Source organism: Sus scrofa, chromosome 4 (assembly GCF_054392235.1).
Source record: "Sus scrofa isolate SSC_HxYL_T2T_F1_AM1 chromosome 4, Sscrofa_HxYL_maternal_Yorkshire_Landrace_v2.0, whole genome shotgun sequence".
Lineage (NCBI taxonomy): Eukaryota > Metazoa > Chordata > Mammalia > Artiodactyla > Suidae > Sus > Sus scrofa.
Window position 1 is genome coordinate 108740457 of NC_139386.1, and position 20440 is coordinate 108760896.

The 20440-nt window shown below is 40.9% G+C and overlaps 2 protein-coding genes across 9 annotated transcripts in view; one reads left to right on the forward strand and one right to left on the reverse strand.

Annotated features, from left to right (window-relative positions):
• VTCN1 (V-set domain containing T cell activation inhibitor 1) overlaps positions 1-19902 on the forward strand; it is a 194515-nt gene extending 174613 nt beyond the window's left edge. For 7 of the 8 annotated variants that reach the window (XM_085023452.1, XM_085023455.1, XM_085023453.1 and 4 more), the window contains exons 3-6: positions 1420-1767; positions 5195-5473; positions 11709-11878; positions 18372-19902. In XM_085023452.1, the coding sequence (XP_084879578.1) occupies positions 1608-1767; positions 5195-5473; positions 11709-11833 (564 nt within the window). In that variant the 5' untranslated portion in view covers positions 1420-1607 and the 3' untranslated portion in view covers positions 11834-11878; positions 18372-19902. Of the gene's footprint in view, positions 1-1419; positions 1768-2376; positions 2550-5194; positions 5474-11708; positions 11879-18371 lie in introns of all 8 variants that reach the window. The other variant, XR_014844379.1, reaches the window with a different exon arrangement.
• The window catches only part of LOC146404172 (uncharacterized), a 42542-nt gene continuing 28431 nt past the window's right edge, over positions 6330-20440 (reverse strand). Inside the window, exon 5 of the mRNA XM_085023456.1 lies at positions 6330-7735. The gene's annotated coding sequence lies outside the window, so the exon portion shown is untranslated. The remainder of the gene's footprint in view (positions 7736-20440) is intronic.

Consider the following 20440-nt stretch of genomic DNA (forward strand, 5'->3'; position numbering starts at 1 on the left):
TTGAAGGCCATGCTGTTAGTCTGAGGTTTACTTCACAGCCTTGGGATCCATGGAAGATTAGGGATTAGAAAACTGACATACTCAGATTGTACTTTAAAGTCTACCTGTAAGATTAATGCATGGAAAACAGATTAGATGGAGGCAAAGATCAGAGGCAGGAATGCCAGTATGGAAGCTGAGAAGTGCTCCAGCACCCATCATGTTGGACTTTTCTGGCTGTAAGAAAGAGAGGTTTGTGCAGACCATGACAATATAAAGTGTTTGTTTAAAGGATACTCAGAGGTTGTCTACAGATGTGATAAATTCATTTTAGTAATAAAAAAAAAGTTAAAAAAAAAAAGGATACTCAGAGTTTGGGTCAGGAACTAGACCCGAAAACCCTCAGGATCTAAGACAGCTCTGGGAATGGGGGATTCTCTTCATCTTTTCCTCTCACGGTCTCTCCCTCACACTTTGAGTCTGCTCCACTCTCCTCTTGGGCTCAAGGACCCAAGACCCTCTCCTTAGCTTCACACTGAAACCACAGAAGGAGGCTCTCAAGGAGATTCAGTTCATTAAATCACCCTGTAGGCATCCCCAGTCAGCAGCCTCCTGTATAGAAAGGAGAGCTGATCAGTCCTTTACAGACTGAGTGGGCTATGGGCTGGGCAAGTGGGGAAGAGGCAGTGGACATGGCTGTCACCCTAATTAATACTTCTGATGTGTTTGGAGGGAAGCGTGTGCTTCTAAGACCAAAAGTCTGTTTCATTAAGTACCATTCTTCATTATGCCATACATAGCTAGCACTCTAGCCTTGACCAAGTCACTTCTACTCTCTATGCCTTCATCATTCAAACGGAGACAAGAGTCAAAAGAACTTTAGAATTCTGCATGCTTCAGAATGATTAGCCACATTTAGTTAACATGAGGTTTCATTTCTGTGCCACATTTGGTTAGAATAACAGTACCTTATATGTATAATTAGTTTGTAAATCAAGTTCACAGCCATTGGATTTGTCCTTCACAGGAGCTGTTTAAGGTAGGTAAGCCAGACAGCATTACTGCCATTTTACTGAGATGCAGAGATTCATTCAAGGTCACAAAGCTCTGAAGTGACAAAGCCAGGATTTGAATTCTCATCTTCAAACCCAAAGTCCAGTATGTTCGTTCTTCTTTTGTTTGGTCTCAAGGATGGTGTTGTTTGGCCTCAAAAACCTACTGTGTGGCTGTTTTATCTGCTGCTGGCAGGTCTGCTCTAGTGGTCAAAACGATGGTCTTCATGCTCTTTCTATTCTTATGTCATCTTTTATTACGTGTCTCCGCTTCTGTATATTTTTAATTTATGACAGAAGTTCTTGTTTGGCTTTTTAGTGGTGAAGGATTTGGTTGCAGATGTTCCAGAGCGTCCCTTGGTGCTGACCCTTGTTTCCTGAATTGTAGGAAGACACTCGATCACAGTCACCACTCTCACCTCAGCTGGGAACATCGGGGAGGATGGAATCCTGAGCTGCACTTTTGAACCTGACATCAAACTCTCTGATATCGTGATACAGTGGCTGAAGGAAGGTGTTACGGGCTTGGTCCACGAGTTCAAAAAAGGCAAAGATGACCTGTCAGACCAGGATGAGATGTTCAGAGGCCGGACAGCAGTGTTTGCTGATCAAGTGATAGTTGGCAATGCCTCTCTGAGGCTGAAAAATGTGCAACTCACAGATGCTGGTACATATAAATGTTACATCATCACTTCTAAAGGCAAGGGGAATGCTAAACTCGAGTATAAAACTGGAGGTAAGTTACTTTGAAGAGAGGGAAAGAAGGTACCAGAAGATATTCGAGACTAGAGAGTGAATTGCTGATGAAATGTCATGCTCATGGTTAATTTATACCAAAGACCATCCCAATTTTGCTAGCAGCTATACTTTCTGCCCAAGATCCCACCGACTCCAAAATAATATTCTATAATCTAGGATTTAAAATCATTTGCTGACGACTCTGTCCTCTTCTGAATTCTTTATATGTTCCCAAAAACATTTTACCTATACTTTTCTCTCCATCAGGAGGCTTCTGTTCTTTCTCTCTTGTGCTAGTCCCAGGTCTTGCCAGTGAGAGAAGCTGCTAGTCTGGCCTGAGATTTTTCTGTGCTAAGTAGGCCCCAGCCCAAGTCTGAAATCAGTACCTCCAGTGTAACGCATTATAGAAGTTCAAAGGAAAATGAACCAAACAATACTGTCCTATAAACTCGCTAATCCTCCAATGAAATCCACACTTCCTTACCAACTAAATTTAATGTATGTTCTCTGAATTTATGTACAAGGGACTCAGATAATGTAAGGAGTAAAAAGATGATTAAGAAAACACAAACTTTCCTTTAAAAAGACACATGCATGTTCATTGCAGCACTATTCACAATAGCCAAGACATGGAAACAACCAAAATGTCCATCAACAGATGATTGGATTAGGAAGATGTGGTATATATACACAATGGAATACTACTCAGCCATAAAAAAGAACAAAATAATGCCATTTGCAGCAACATGGATGGAACTAGAGACTCTCATACTGAGTGAAGTAAGTCAGAAAGAGAAAGACAAATACCATATGATATCACTTATATCTGGAATCTAATATAGGGCACAAATGAACCTTTTCCACAGAAAAGAAACTCATGAACTTGGGGAATAGACCTGTGGCTGACAAGGGGGAGGGAGTGGGGTGGATTGGGAGCTTGGGGTTAATGGATGCAAACTACTGCCTTTGGAATGGATGAGCAATGAGATCCTGCTGTGTAGCACTGGGAACTGTGTCTAGTCACTTATGATGGAGCATGATAATGTGAGAAAATAGAATGCGTACATGTATGTGTAACTGGGTCACCATGCTATCCAGTGGAAAAAAAAATTGTATTGGGGAAATAATTTTAAAAATTAAATTTAAAAAAGAATACTCCAAATAAATGAATATACAAATAAAATTTTAAAAATAAAATAGTGCCCAAAGGAAAAAAAGAAAACAAAGGTGATTGTCCTCCTTCTGTAGAGCTCATAGTGTAGATAGAGTTACAGAGCTGAGGATTAGGGCAGAGATAAGAAACATATGTAAATATCTATAACAATTGGTAAGGTGTAGTAAATGCTTTAAGAGAAAAGAGGAATCGAGTGATTTGGGGATTCCGCAGAAGAGAGAGATCATGCATGGGGAGGAAAGCGATAGGAAAGCTCCCATGGAGAGAGTCTGACATTTAAGAAGAGCCTTGAAGGATAAGCAGAAAAGTATCCTGAGACCTCCTAGCCTAACCCAGTCTGCACAGGCCTTTCTTGGACCCCTCGTACCACGTGCACATGATGGTCCAAAGCACAGATCGAAAGCAGAACTGGGCACATAAGTGGCCTGGCCAAGGCAACCTCACTGAGCCTCAGCTTCTTCATCTTAAAATGGGGGTTAAGAGTCATGTCAAAGGAACGCTGGAGCTGACTGAAGGGGCTTCCAATGGCAAAACTGGAACCACTTAACAAAATAAACAATGTAGTATTAAATTTTAACTAAGTATAAAATAAATGCCCAAGTCCATACTTATATGAGGGAGATGAAACAAACCTTCTCCATAGATGAATTCCAGATAATATATTTGGATCTCTTCTCCAGGAGGTAGAGCTTAGAACACCCCCTCTCCTTGACCACCACTCTTAGGGTGCATTAGACTTCGTACAGTCCGGCTTCCAAAGAAACCTGGCAAATGCAGCCTCAGTCAGGTGATCAAAGTTAACATCTTCAGTGATGAATCATGTTTTTAGCATGTACTCTCTGAAACGACAGGATGAGAAGGGCTCTTTAATTTCTACAGTTTTCCTTTCCAAAACCCATAACCTCAATTTAAGCATGAGAAAAACTTCAGACATTTTCCAGTAGAGGAGCATTCTACAAAATACCTGGCCAATACTCCTCAAAACTGTCAAAATCATGAACTACATGGAAAGAGTGAGAAACTGTCTCAGATGAGAGGAATCCAAAGACATGACAAATAAATGCAATGGGGCATCCTGGATGGAATCCTGGAATAGAAAACGGACATTAGTAGGCAAACTGATAAAGTCTGGAGTTTACCTACCAATGCTAGCTTCTCAGTTTTGACAAATATATCATGGTTATTTAAGATGTTAATATTAGGGAGAAATGGAGAAGTGTACATAAGAACTCTCTGTACTATCTTGGCAATGTTGCTGTAAATCTAAAATTATTCCAAAATTAAAAGCTTATTTTTTAATGGGCACAATAATAGATACCCTTAGGAGTGTTGTGAGGAACAAATAATGTCCAGAATTTGGTCCCTCAGTAAGTGGTGGTTCGTTGCCTTATACACGCAGTTTCCCACAGCATCTCCCAGAAGCTGGTTCCATGCCTGCTCCAAGTATGTGAGTCTCGTCTCCTCTGCTAGGCAGCAGGTTCTCTAAGGACATGGCAAAGGCTTTCTTCCTACCCCTCACTCAGCACTAGCACAGTCCTTGGCAAAGGAAGATGCTAAATAAGTTAATTTGTATCTTTCCATTGTGGCATAATAAATATTTTATAGGCCAAAGTCCAGGCCTTAACATTTTCTACAGGTGTCCCTCTGCCTAGACAGATGAGGAAGTTGGTCTTAATTTCAAGATGTATCTGCCTCCCACGTGAGGAGCATTATCTTAGAAGAAAACAAATGCCTGTCTTTATCCATGGATACCAGGTCTGGGCAGTCTCTACTCAAGCAGCCTCCAGGTCCCCATGATGACAGGGCCTAGGTATGGAATTTCTGTAGGTGACAGGTGAATGCTGTTTGTTTCTTCCTTCTCCCTTCCCACCCTAACTTTACCTATAGGCAGAAAAAGACATGAAATTCAGGAGGCTTCATAGGTGCCTGGGAAAATACCCAATTTCCCAAATGGATAAATTTTTTGTGTGTGATCACTAGGACTCCCCTTACTTGGAAAAATTTATTTGTTGCAAGTTATACCTAGAACTTAGGTCCTGGGAGTTTGCCATAGTGGCCAAAGTGTTATGACATGTAGCAATACTATGAGCAAATCATTTTTTGCATCTATAATACAATAGGCCATACACAGACAGCCAACTGGGAAAGTTCTGAGTCACTTTAATGTGTCCTTAAGACTTAGCACGTCAAAAGCTATATTGTCCTACCTGTCTGACCGTGATATCTGCCCTTTTGACCTTCCACCCTGCAGCCTTCAGCATCCCAGAGGTGAATGTGGACTCTAACGCCAGCTCAGAGAGCTTACGATGTGAGGCTCCCCGATGGTTTCCCCAGCCTACGGTGGTCTGGGCATCCCAGGTTGACCAGGGAGCCAACTTCTCAGAAGTATCCAACACCAGCTTTGAGCTGAACCCTGAGAATGTCACCATGAAGGTTGTGTCCGTGCTCTACAACGTCACAATCAACACCACATACTCCTGTATGATTGAAAACGACATTGCCAAAGCCACAGGGGATATCAGAGTGACAGGTGAGTTCCTTCACATTTTCGTTGTGGAGTTACTGGGGTGAGAATCAAATGTAAATTCAAATCTAACTTCTCTACAGATACATTATGTACCAGGGCACACACAGCTTCAGAGAGGCCTCAATCACAATTCCAGTTGGGACTGCTTTATTCAAGAAAACTAATACAAAACAATATTTATAGCATGTGGGTCAGAGGTGGCAATTAGTCCTCATCTTGTATGCCTTCTTACTGCCTGGAGGGCAGTGTTTGGATTCTGAGGCCCTAACTCACTAGGACTGCTTTGGTTAAGCAGGGAAGAAGTAACAATTATTTGACATCTTTAGCTGCAGATCCATATCTCAAGTTCCCCCCAAACTGGGTTTGGTTCTGTCCTGACTTTGAGAAGTCTTTGGATTTGAAGACCAAAGGTCTCAGAATCTACCTTAGTCTGATTCACTCCTCCTGAAACAGGTTCATGATCCTACCAATACTGACCCAAGATTAATCTGAAAGCTCTAGACTGAGCCCGCCTCCCAGGGTGAGACCAGGAGCCAGGGAGGCCCAGCATCCTAGTCTCCCTGCAGTGCTTAGTATATTGCAAAACTTAGGGGTGACCTAGTGTCAAGAAAATGCATAGACCTAATTATGAATTTTAAGACCATCCCCCCTGGGGTTAAATGGAATTCAAGATGCTGGGGAAGGAGGTGTCAGGAGATCTGCTGTCTCATATCAAGCTTAATACCAAGCAGAATACTTTGTGTCTTTTAAGTGCCCTATAAATGTTTGTTGAATTTAACTAAATAAATCATAGTTTCATTGGCTATTTTTTAATTAAAATTTATATACATGAAAAGGTATCCTATAGAATGGGAGAAAATATTTGCAAATCATGTATTTAATTAGGGATTCATTTCCAGAATACATAAAGAACTTCTATAGTTCAACGACAAAAAAGTCAAAAAACCCAACAACAAAAAAGTCAAATAACACAATTTAACAAGTCAAATAACCCAGTAGCAAAGGACTTAAGCAGACATTTCTCCAAAGAATATATACAAATGGCTGATAAGTATATGAAAGGATGCTCAACATCCCTAATCATCAGAGAAATGCAAATGGAAACCGCAGCATCACCTTCTACCCGTTAGAATGGCTTCCAACAACAGCAAAACAGAAAATAATGTGTTGATGAGGATGAAAAGAAATTAGAACCCTTGAGCATGTTGGTGAGACTGTAAAATGGTGCAACTACTACAGAAAACAGTATGAGAGGTTCCTCAAAAACAGGACTACCATATGCCATAGCTGTCCCATTTCTGTGTATTTTGTCCAAAAGAATGGAAAGCAGTGTCTCAAAGCTATATTTGTACACCCATGTTCACAGCAGCATTAATCAACAGCCAAGAGCAGGAAGCAGCCCCAATGTCCATCAAGAGATGAATGGTAAAGAAGATATGGAATATACACACAACGGAATATTATTCAGCCTCAAAAAGGAAGGAAATCCTTTCACATGCCACAATGTGGATGAATTTTCAGGACATTATGCTACGTAAAATAAACCAGTCACAGAAAGGCAAATTCTACTTATATGAGGTTATCTAAAGTAGTCAAGTTAATAGAAATTAGAATGGCAGCTACCAGGAGCTGGGGGCAAGGGGAAGCTTAGGGAGTTGTTGTTTATGGGTTTAAAGTTTCAGATTTGCAAAATGAAAAAGTTTCGAAGTTTTTTTCACAACAATGTGAATATACTTAATACTACTAAAATATACGCTTAAAAATACTTAAGATAGTAATTTTATGTGTTTTTTTACAATAAAAAAGTGTCTAATAAAAAAATCATATATATGAGAAAGAGCTCTTCCACTACCCTGTGGAACAAATTGGTGACTGTACCAGTTAGAACATTTTTAGTTGCCTATAATGGAAAACAAAACCAACTCAAGCCAAAGCTAAAAGGGGGAATTTATCAAAACGGTATTAGGATGGCTCATGAAACCAAGGACAGGAAGTATAATATAGCTTCAGGAATAGCTGGAATCAAGAACATAAATTGCATTAGGATTCTTTGTCTTTCATTTCTACTTTATTCTTTGCTAATTTACTCTCTTGGGTTAGTCTATAGGGCAGAAGCTCCCCCTGTAAAAGTCTCTTCCACTCAAGTGAGTAACTGGACTGAAGCTCAGTCCCTCAGTCCTGTTGTACATTCCCGGAAAGGCTCCACTTGAGTCAGCTGGCTGTCCACACTGAGACCAACGAGGCAGTCCCTGAGCGAGGGTCTTCCTAGACGAGAAGGGGGAAATAAAGCATTAGGCACTTAAAAAAATGAGTGTTCACATCAGTATCTTGGTTTAGATCTCAATTAAAAGCTCCAAACTAGGAATTCCCATCGTGGCACAGTGGAAAGGAATCCAACTAGGAACCATGAGGTTGCAGGTTTGATCCCTGGCCTGGCTCAGTGGGTTCAGGATCCGGCATTGCCATGAGCTGTGGTGTAGGTCGCAGACACGGCTCAGATCTGGCGTTGCTATGGCTCTGGTGTAGTCTGGGAGCTATAGCTCTGACTCAGCCCCTATCCTGGGAACCTCCCTATGCTGTAAGAGCAGCCCTAAAAAGCAAAAAATAAAATAAAAAGCTCCAAACTATATAACTAATGCCTTCTAATAGAAATGGCAATAAATGAACAAACAACAGAGATTGAACACAGCTTTTATTCAGTGAGCAGGTTCTTTTTCCATACATGCTTATTGGAACATCAGAACAAGTGTTCCATGTATCAGTACTAGGACTGTATACAACTTTTAGGAGCATGACAAAGCTTGAAATTACAATAAGGAGTTCCCATCGTGGCTCAGTGTAAACGAAACTGACTAGCATCTATGAGGACGCAGGTTCAATTCCTGGCCTCCATCAGTGGGTTAAGGATCCGGCTTTGCCCTAAGCTGTGGTGTAGATCACAGACATGGCTCGAATCTAGCGTTGCTATGCCTGTGGCATAGGCTGGAGGCTACAGCCCTGACTGGACCCCTAGCCTGGGAACCCCCATATGCCACAGCTGCAGCATAAAAAATTTTTTAAAAATAAAAAAATAAACCAAAAAAATTACAATAAAATTATAGTAACATAAATCCTGTTTGCCATGCACAAAGTATGTTTTTAAACAATTGAATGAGGCCATGGGGTTTATATCCTCTGCTCTCTGCCTACACCGCTAATGTGAGTCATTCACTTAACAAATCTCTATTGAGTGCCAAATGTATACAAAGCAATTTTTAAGTACCATGAAATAGATGAATGGCACAGTTGTGATAAGAGAACTAGTCACAGTGTAGATATGGTGCCTAGGAGAAAGAGTTGTATGAATGACTGTAGTGGCTCAGTAGACAAGAGTTCGCAGTGGGTTTTGAAGAAAAAGAATGATTTTGATAGGATAGAAGGATATGAAGTCAGGAGCCTATGTCAATGTCCAGAAGATAAATTATGAGGCCTTAACTAGGGCAGTGACAATGAGAAGGAAAAGTTAATGAAAAAAATAATTTATAGACCTTGGTGACACCAATGTGAAGGACAAGAAGAAGGAACAAGTCAAAATGGGTCTGCTATTTCTACTCAAGTTGCTTAGGAGATTAGTAATGCTACCAACAGAAAAAAAAAAAAATGAAATACAGGAAAAAGCAACACCTTTAGGGGAAAAAAGAGATTTTAGAGATGTTGAGTTGAAAGTGCCCTTTGTATACGAAGGTAGAGATATCCAATGCTTAGCACATCGCCCAGCATAGAACAGGTTTAGGGGAGACTGCTACATCTCTACTCCACATAGCTCCTTCCATGAGAAGAGATCCCCACCAGTGTAGCCCTTATAGCCTCTTTTTTCCCCTCTTTCACTCCTCCTCCTCAGAGGGGGAATTAATTTACATGATTGGTGAGTTTAGTAGGAGAAGCTGGGCATGAGAAGCTGGGCATAAGAACTAAGCTCCTTGTTTTTCCCATTCTCTCCAGCTAACCAGAAGTATTCTTTCTACTCCGCACCTCCAAACCATCAGTTTCCAGGAGCAGAATCTGTCCTTGTGGGAGGAAAGCTGCCCTAGTCCTGTGCTGTCTGTCTCTCGGGAAGTCTGGGCTGCAGCCCACTTCTCTGCAGACAATGCTTAATCTTTTATTATCAGATTTATCAGTAATAAAGGTGTTTTTTAGTCTTTCGGTTGTCTCACTGTTTAGTCTTACTCTTTAACTGGTTCATAAATCAGCTGGGGAGAAGATGTTTATTGGACTCCTTTGAACCCAAACAACAGGCCCTCAAAAGTGTTTGCTAAGCAATTATATTTTTAACTGATATAGCATAGCAACTGTAAATCCAGATGTGGAGCTTAGGACAGAATTCAGGCTAAGGGAAGTAATGTTTATTAGGCTTCAGTGGGGTTACAGTTATTTGTTTTTTTTTAATTAAAGTATAAATATGTATATGTTTAAAGTATAAATTATAGTATTATAAAGTATAGCATTATATATAAAGCAATATATAAAGTATAGTTGATTTGTGATGTTGTGCCCATTTCTGCTATATAGCAAAGTGACCCAGACGCGCACGCACACACACACACACACACATATATACACACACACACACACACATACACACTCTCTTTCTTCTATTATCTTCCATCATGGTCTATCTCAAGAGACTGGATATAGTTCCCTGTGCTATACAGTAGGACCTCATCACTTATCCATTCTAAATGTAATAGTTTGCATCTACTAATCCCAAACTCCCAGTCCATCCAACTCTCTCTCCCCTCCCCATTGGCAACCACAAGTTCTCTATATCTGTGAGTCTGTTTTCTGTTCTGTAGATGGGTTCATTTGTGCCACATTTTTTTTTTTTTTTGTCTTTTCTAGGGCCGCACCTGCAGCATGTGGAGGTTCCCAGGCTAGGGGTCTAATCAGAGCTGTAGCTGCCGGCCTACACCACAGCCACAGCAATGCCAGATCCAAGCCGCATCTGCGACCTACACCACAGCTCACGCAATGCCGGATCCTTAACCCACTGAGCGAGGCCAGGGATCGAACCCGCAACCTCATGGTTCCTAGTCGGATTCGTTAAACACTGAGCCATGATGGGAACTCCCATTTGTGCCATATTTTAGATTCTACATATAAGTGATATCATATGGTATTTGTCTTTCTGACTTCACTTAGTATAAGAATCTCTAGTTTAATCCATGTTGCTGCAAATGGCATTGTTTTGTTCTTTCTATGGCTGAATAGTATTCTATTGTATATATGTACCACATTTTCTTAATCCAGTCATCTGTTGATGGGTATTTAGGTTGTTTCCATGTCTTGGCTATTGTGAATAGTGCTGCTGTGAACATACGGTGCATATATCTTTTTGAATTGTAGTTTTGTCTGGATGATGGCTGGATCGTATGGTAATTCTATATTCAGTTTTCTAAGAAACCTCCATACTGTTATCCATAGTGGTTGTACCAATTTACATTCCCACCAACAGTATAGGAGGGTTCCCTCTTCTCCACACCCTCTCTGGCATTATTGTTGTTTTTATAGCTAAAACTTATTGAGGGCTTACTATGGTGCAAGGGTCTCTTCTATATGTATTAACTTTGCATGTATTTACCCACTAATCCCCACTAGAACTCTGTGAACTGGATTATTATTATTTTAGTCCTGTATTATAGATGAAGAAACTGAGGCACATATACATTTGCCAAACTTGCCTGAAGTTAACACAGCTAGTAAGTGTCAGAGCCGAAATGACATTGGACTGTCTAAGGAGAAAAATAGAGTAATTTAATTTCTTCACTTCTGCCTTTCTCTACTTCAAAATGAGAACAATACTTTCTCATTCCTTTGTAGCGGTGTGATGAAAGCAAATGACACAGACATGTAAAGGTCACTGCCTAGAGGGGAAAAAAATGTGTCTGAAACCAAGAACTGGCCATGGCTGTCTGTTTAGACTATTCTTTATTTGGTAACCAACAGCAATCTGTATATTGGCACCATTTTTCATTTGGCAGAGTGCTCACTGGAGTGGACCCCAGAATGAAACTTCTTTGAAGAAAGGGAAAGCTCTGCTTTTAAGCCAGTTACATAAAGGGGGGGAGGATGGGGTAAAAAGTTGCCCCCAAATTAGAGTACAAGTTAAATTAGGAACAACAACTTTTCTTTGCTAACCAGCCACATGAAGAGGGCATCCAGCTTTTCCTCTCACCTTGAACTTTTTTCTCTCCCTTTACAGACTCTGAGATTAAAAGGCAAAGTCACCTACAGCTGCTGAACTCAAAGGCTTCCTTGTGTTTGTCTTCTTTTGTTGCCATCAGCTGGGTACTCCTGCCTCTCTGTCCTTACCTGATGCTAAAATAATGTAGCTGGGCTACACAGAAACATGCAAAGTCATTGGTATGACAGGTGAGTTGAATCACAAGTGGTATGGGGGATCTGTTGTGTGTGCTTGGGTTGCTAACAAGAATCAAGCAGCCCACAGCATCAGCCTCAGGGAGGAATATTTAATAATGCCAGGGCAGTAGGCACTATTTCTACGGGTACTGTGAAAAGGTAAGCATTTGTTAACAAAGAGTACAGACCTCAAGAACAGATTTATAGGACCTCTATACAATTCAAATATGTATGTAAATCCAAACCCCTTTTCATTTATTGAGTCATCCATGAAGGCACACAGACTTTATTGAAGAGAGAGGTTTGGCTCTCTTTACTCTAGATTTCATGATGAAGCATCATGACATAATCACTCACATAAGAGGCCTCCTCCCGGTCCCCAACAAAGCCCCTGTTGACTGGAGACCTGACAAAGCACCCACCAACTAGCCCTCTTGCTGGGACGTCCCACTCTCACCTGAGTCTAATTATTGGTAGGACATTTCTTTCTGCATATTCTTCTGCCTGTGGAATTTGTTAACAACTGAGCTTATGATGTTACAGTCAACACTACCTCATTACTCACTGCCTTGTCACCAGGCTCATAATCTTAGAGCTGTTTTTGGCCCCCTCTGTCCTTCAGGTCAATTTGTCACCAAGCTCCACAGTATCTTCCCATGTTGTCTTTCAGAGTGACCCTAATCCAGCTTCATCATCTCATACCCCTGACTAGTTCTAAAACCTCATACTTGCTCCTTCCTCTTTCTGTCTTAGGTGATAGGAAACAAGGTGCCAGAATAAAATTTTTCAAATGCTATTTTCATCACAGCATTCCTTTAACTCTGGAACCTAAAGTGACTCTCTAGGCACTATTATATCAAAGTTAAAGTCTTCAGTTCTGCAGTCACAAGTAAGTTTCTCTCCCGGAGCTTCCTGCTTCTCTCCGCTACTGACTACTGCGCTCTGGCCTTGCTACCTCTCTCTCTGCTCCTTCCTGGAAATGTCCCCTACTCTGTGGCAACTCAGATCCACATGTACTTCATCCACTTCAGTAAAGTGCCTTCTAGCCCCCTTTCCTGATGGTCCTTTTAGTTCACATCCTCTTGGTGTGCATGTCCAAGGCACGTGTATTCCTTGCCTAGATTGTTAAGTCTTCAAGGGTAAGTAAAAACATGTTGATCTGCTTGTCTTTTGCTGTGTGCTAAAAAAAAAAAAAAAAAAATTTACATTTATTTTTTAAAAAATAGCAGTTGAGGAGTTCTCATCATGGCACAGCGAAACAAATCTGACTAGGAACCATGAGGTTTGGGGTTCGATCCCTGGCCTTGCTCAGTGGGTTAAGGGGTCTGACGTTGCCATGAGCTGTGGTGTAGGTCGCAGATGCAGCGCAGATCTGGCTTTGTTGTGGCTGTGACAAAGGCTGGCAGCTACAGCTCTGATTAGAGCCCTGGCCTGGGAACCTCCATATGCCACGGGTGCAGACCTAAAACGACAAAAGACAAAATAATAATAATAAAATAGCAATTGAAAGAAAAATATAAAGTTGTATACTTGGATATAAGGTAGTACATGGATATTATAAAAACTGCAAAGGTGGTGCCTATGCAAATAACTATATCAGAGGAAACCCTTTTTTATGAGGCTGTTGTGGGTATCAGCTCAGATCAGGTTTCCTGAGGTAACCTTGTATCCCTATAAACTTCCCTCTTAGAACTGCTTTTCCCATAGATTTTTGGATTGTTGTGTTTTCATTTCATTTGTCTCCAGATATTTTTTGATATACTCTTTGATTTCTTCATTGACATCTTGCTTGTTTAGTAGCATATTGTTTAGCCTCCACATGTTCGTGTTTTTGCAGTGTTTTTTCTTGTAATTGATTTCTAGTTCCATAGCATTGTGGTTGGAAAAGAACTTGATACGATTTTAATTTTCTTAAACGTACCAAGGCTTATTCTGTGGCTTAATAGACCACATGTGGTCTATCCTGCACATGTTCTAGGTGCATATGAAAAGAATTTTGTATTCTGCCATTTCTAAGGAAATATATGTATCTATTAAGTTCATTTGGTCTAATGTGCCTTTTAAGGCCAGCGCTTCCTTACTGATTTTCTGTCTGGATGATCTGTCCACTGATGCAAGTGAGGTATTAAAGTCCCCTATTATTATTGTGTTATTGTTGATTTCTCTATGTGCATTAATATTTGCTTTGTATATTTAGGTGCTCCTATGTTGGGTGCATATATATTCATAATTGTTTATATCTTCATCTTGGATTGATCCCTTGATCATTACATAGTGTCCTTCTTAGTCTCTTACGATAATCTTTATTTTAAAGTCTATTTTGTCTGATATAAGTATTGCTACCCCAACTTTCTTTTGATTTTACTTGCATGGAATACCTTTTTCCATTCCCTCACTTGCAGTCTTTGTGTGTCTTTAAATCTGAAGTGAGTCTCTTGTAGGCAGCATATATACTGGTCTTGTTTCTGTAACCGTTCAGCCACTCTGTCTTTTGATTGGAGCATTTAGTCCATTTACTTTTTTTTTTTTTTTTTTTTTTTGGTCTTGTTAGGGCCACACCTGTGGCAGATGGAGGTTCCCAGGCTAGGGGTTGAATCGGAGCTACAGCTGTCAGCCTATACCACAGCCATAGCCACAGCAGATCCAAGCCACATCTGTGACCTACACCACAGTTCACAGCAATGCTGGATTCTTAACCCACTGATTAAGGCCAGGGATCGAACCTGCGTCCTCAAGGACACTAGTCAGATTCATTTCCGCTGAGCCACGATGGAAACTCCCTAGTCCATTTATGTTTAAAATAACTATTGATATGTCTGTTCTTATTGCCATTTGATTGTTTGGGGGTTGTTTTTGTAGGTCTTTTTCATTCCTTTCTTCTTCTTCTGGTCTCTGGCAATTTGATGACCATCTTTAGTGTTATATTTGAATTCCTTTTTTCTTTTGTGTGTTTATCTAGTACAGGTTTTTGGTTTGTGGTTATTATAAGGTTTCATATAGTAATTCATATAAATCATGATTTTTTTAAGTTGCTCATCTCTTAATTTCAAATGCATTCTAACAACCCTGCATTTGTACTCTCTTTCCCTCACAATTACTTTTTGATATATTTTACATCTAATTGTTTTGTGTATTCCTTAACTGCTTATTGAGGCTATAGATGATTTTACTATTTCTATCTTTTGGCCCTCCTACTAGCTTTATGCATGATATGATTTCCTACCTTTATGTTTGCCTTCTTCTTTTTCCTTTCATAATTTTCAAATGTCTAGTTTTGGCCTTTGCTTTTTAACTTAAAAAGTTCCTTTAACATTTCTTTCATTTCAAGCTGGTTTGGTGCTACTGAACTCTTAGCTTTTGCTTATCCATATATCTGAATGAGAGTCTTGCTGGGTAGAGTATTCTTGATTGTAGGTGTTTCCCTTTCATCACTTTAAATATATTGTGCCACTCCCTTATGGACTGCAGAGTTTCTGCTGAAAAGTTAGTGGATAGCCTTATGGGAGTCCCCTTGTATGTTATTTGTTGCTTTTCTCTTGCTGCTTTTTAATATTTTTTATTTTTTTGCCATTTTCATTATAACATGCCTTGGTGTGTTCCTCTTCAGGTTAATCTTCTATAGGTCTCTCTGCACTTCCCGAACGTGGATGTCTATTTCCTTTCTCAGGTTAGGAAAGTTTTCAGCAATTATGTCTTCAAATACGTTCTCAGTCCTGTTCTCTTTCTTCCTCCTTCAGGGACCCCTTTAATGCAAATATTAGTGCAACTGATGTTGTCTCTTCAACTGTGATCATTTTTTTTTCCGTTTAGCATCAGCGATTTCCACTACTCTTCCAGCTTGCTAATCCATTCCTCTGTATTTATTCGTCTCCCATTGATTCCTTTCTAGTTATTTTTCACTTCTCTTATTATATTCATCATTTCTAACTGGTTGTCCTTTATATTTTCTCTGTTAAAACTTTTAATTTCTCACTCTGTGTATCCATTCTTCTCTCTAGTTCTTCACTTTTACAATCACTACCCTGAACTTGTTGTTGGGTAGACTGCCTCTCTCCACCTAACTTAGTTCTTCTTCTGGGGTTTTATCTTTTTCTTTCATCTAGAACATATCTCTCTGTCTCTCCATTTTGCCTAAGTTGCTGTCTGTACTTTTATGTATCTGATAGATTGGTTATATTTCCTGACCTTGGAGAAGTGATCTTTTGTAGGAGACATCCTCTCTGTCCCAACAGCACACTCCCTTGTCATCCAAGCTATATGCTCTTATAAGCTTTATATGTTATTACTCTAAGGGCTGCATGGGTCCTTCTGTTATGGTGGGCTGACTATGTGGGAAGTCCAATAGGCTCAGTTGGCCCCCAGTCCAAGTCATTGCCAGGCCCTGCTTTTTGTGGAGGCTGCTGGCTGGCAGGACTAGGTTCTAAGGCAGCTGAATGTAGAACCCCAGGGGGACCTGGGGCTAGTGCTAGGTCACTGATGGGTAGAGTCCAACTAGTGGGTGAAGCCAGGTCCTGGGGTTAATGCTGGTCTACTGGTGGGCAAAGCCATGTTCTGGAGTTTGACTGTAGGATCCAGGGATCCCAGAACTGGTCTTGGATTGCTGGTCAGGAGGCTAGTTCCTGATACATTTGGGTCCAGGGTCTGGGGTGTCTTGAAGCTTGTGCTACCTGACTAGTAGACAAGGCTGGGGACCAGCTGGTCTCGAGTGCAGGGAAGAGTCTTGCCTGCTGGTGGGCAGGCTAGGTCTGCAGGCTCTGGTATTGTGGTTTTCTTGCGTCTAGTATCTGCCTTCTGGTGACTGAAGCTAGTCCAGAGACTATAACAGGCTTCCTAGAAGGCAGGGCTGGGCCCAGGAGATTTCTGGAGCTGTTACTCAGCTCTCCTGTGGGTAGGGCCATGTCCAAAGGCAGCTGTGGGCTCAGGTAGTCTTAGGGCAGCTGGTCTGCTGATGGATGGGGCTGTGTCACTGCCCAATTAGTTGCTTGGTCTGAAGCATCCCAGCACTGGTACTTAGAGCTGTTGAGTGGGGCCAGGTCTTAGTGCTAATGAGCTACAGGGAGAATTCCACAACGGTGCCTGCCAGTACCAGTATCCACACGGTAGAAGGAGCTCCTCAAAATGGCTGCTGCCAGAGGTTGTGTTCCCAGGGTGGTGTGCAGTTGCCTCCTGCCTTTCTGGGAGACTCTCCAGGATCAGTAGGTAGGCCTGACCAAGGCTCTTGTCATATCACTGCTTCTGCCCTGTTTTCCAGAGCATGTGAGATTTTGCATGAGCCCTGTAAGAGTGAATTCTCTATTCCCCCAGTCCTCTGGGCCTACCAAAAGCAAGCCCACTGGCCTTCAGAACCAAATGTTCTCTGGGCTTATCTTCATGATGCCAGACCCCTGAGCTGGGGAGCCCAACGTGGAGCTCAGATATCTCACTCCTTTGAGAGAACTTCAGCAATGTAATCATTCTCCAGTTTGTGGGGCATCCTCCTGGGGGTATAGGACTTCACTATATTATGAGTCTGACCCCACTACCTGTCTCACTGTGGTTCTATCTTTAGTTGTAGAAAATTTTTTGTGGTAGGTCTCAGTCTTTTTCATCAATAGTTGTTCTGGAAAGTGGTCATGATTTTGGTGTGCACATGAGAGAGAATAAGCTCAGGATTCTTCTACTCCACCATCTTGACTGGGGATCTCTTGATTTGCTTTTCATTCTTTCTCCTGTTCTCCAAACATTCATTACATGGCAGTGCACAAAATAGATTTTTTGTAAAGAAACCTGCCGGTTTCCATCATTCCCAACCTCCATGGTTGTCAGTGGAGGGAGATTTCACTAAGGAAACTATTCTTTGAGGATCTCATTAGTAGAAGGAATTCTTTATTCATTCCTTGATTCCTACAACACTGTAAATGAGTTTTTAATATCCTACAACTAATCTGGCCTATTAAGTATAGCTTATTCATCTTTATATTGCATTAGAGTAGTAATTCATGGTCTTTTTTTTTATAAACCTTGACATACAGGTAACAGATGATATTTACATGCAGTATGCAAAGGGTTATATACTGTTATGTGGTTAGCAGCAGCTCTATCACTTTCTCTCCAGAATTATAGAGGGATAACTTTAACTCAATGTTCTTAAATAAATCAGGAGATCATTACTTGAGATACATGTTATATTTGATCATGACACTTTAGGTCACACACATTCCCTGGTTGAGAACTCATATATAAGCCATCCTTCTACATATACCGAGCAGCCTGCCCAAAGTTCCTCTCTCAGTTCCTGTTTGTTGAGGATGATCCCCTTCCTTAAACGGAGACTCAAGCCATCTCCTTTCCCCTAGCAACCCATGATATCATTTAGCCTCAATAGAATATCATCAAAATACAGAAAAAAAAAAAACAAGCCCATTTCTGAACAAGAAATACAATCATACAGCAGAAGGGATGCTTTCAGTTCTTGAGAAATGTTTGCTGAATGGCTGTAATGGTATATTATTGCTGTTATTTTCAGAATCCCAGGAATCTTCAGAACTATTTCACCACAAGATATGACCTAGTTTTATATTTCTGGGGGGAAATGAATTCATGACTAGAAGTTGAGAGTGAACAAATAAGATCAAGAAGCAAGAAGAAGCCAAAAGCAACCCACAGAAGACTTCAATCTGAACAAGATAGATTTATCTTCAAAGACATATATTAAAAGTTGGGAAAGTAATTCTTTTGAACTAGAGAAGTGTGTTAGGACTGTTAAGTAAAATGCATGTGGAAACAAGTGTATCACCACATCTCAGGGACCTCCTCAAACACATCCCCACCAGGGGAGTGAGAGAATGGGATACTGCATCCCTCTTGTCTCTGAATCTTTAGCTATTTTGCTGTAATGTTGCTCTGAGGAAGTTCCTAGAAAGTTTTGATTGCAATATATCCATGTTTTATAATCCACAAATTGTGGTGGATTCAGCAAGCTGCTGCTGATTAGCTGCCACTTCACAATTCAGAGGCAGCCACATTTTAGTGATAGGTAAAAAGATTCACTTTTCATTACAATTCAAAAGTGCCCCATATATTCTCCCACCTGGTACGTGCTCAAGAAATGTGGGAAATGATCATAATGTTAACATGAAAAATACCGTTCGGTGGCACTGATTTTCTAAACTACTTAACCATGAGCATCTTATTTTTAAAACAAACTAATGCCATTTTACTTCAGATGGTGTTCATCCTTAAATTAATGAAAGGATTTCTCATCTTGACTATATGTGGCATTATACCATCAAGACTTGATGGACAGTGGTCACCTCAGCATCTAGAGTAGTGACACTCAACCAGAGTGATTTTTCACCACCCCAGGAGACATCTGAACATTTTGGAGACGTAGTTGTTGTTAAAACTCAGGGGAAGGGTGCTACTGGCATCTAGTGGATAGAACCCAGGTATACTGCTCAACATCCTACAACATACAGGCCATCCCCCCACAATAAAGAATTATCCAGACTGAAATGCCAATCATGCCAGGATTAAGAAACCCTGATATAGAGTCAAAAAGGATCTAAAAAAGAGGGAGCAAACAAACTTGTTTGCTTCTTAAAACTGAGCATTAGCCTTTGACTCCTTGGCTGCTGCCTCAGCAGAGTTAGAACTCAGTTTCAGGCAACCAGGAATTCCTGATGGGATCATCTTCAGCTGGTTGAGCTTCTAAGTTCTTTTCTTCTACTCTACAAATCAAGTCCTATGAGATTGCTGCTTGAGTTCCATCTCAAGTTCTCTCATTCTGAATTTAGTCTCAGGACCCTGCCTAAGGCAACAAAAACATGTAACTTCCTTGAAAAAGAGGCTTCTGAAATCAGGGGCAATGAAATGAGGCCCTGAAGAACGAAGCTTTGATAGAAAAGAATGTTTTGTTTCTAGCCACCTCCCACAGGTGTTGACCACTGCCTCCCTGGCACTTTGGACCCACCATGGCTGTATTACATTTTGTTATACAGAAAAGTTTATTTTAGAGTTCTAATCATTCAAGAGAATGATTAAATATCCATTTCCTATGCTGTTGCCTGTGTGGTTTGTCAAAGTGTGTGTAAGGGAAAATAGATAAAAAGTCATAGATCAGGAGAGCTCATTGTGGCCTAGCAGAAATGAGTCTGACTGGTATCCATGAGGACACAAGTTCTATCCCTGGCCTCGCTCAGTGGGTTAAGGATCTGGTGTTGCCATGAGCTGTGGTGCAGGTCACAGACTCAGCTTGGATCCCATGTCGCTGTGGCATAGGCCAGTTGCTACAGCTCCAGTTTGACCTCTAGTCTGGGAACCTCCATACACCATGGGTGCAGCCCTAAAAAAAAAAAAAAAAAAAAAAAAAAAGGCATAGATCAGGTTCTAAAGATTAGTGCCAGGCACACAACAGCCTTCAATAAATGTTTGTTGAATGAATGGATAAATAAAAGGCTGTGAGCGTGGGCTAGGTGGCTGGATCTAATTTCTCTCTCTCTTTTTTTTTTTTTTTGTCTTTTTAGGGTCATACCCGTGGCATATTTAGGTTCCCAGGCTAGGGGTCAAATCAGAGCTGTAGCTGCTGGCCTACAA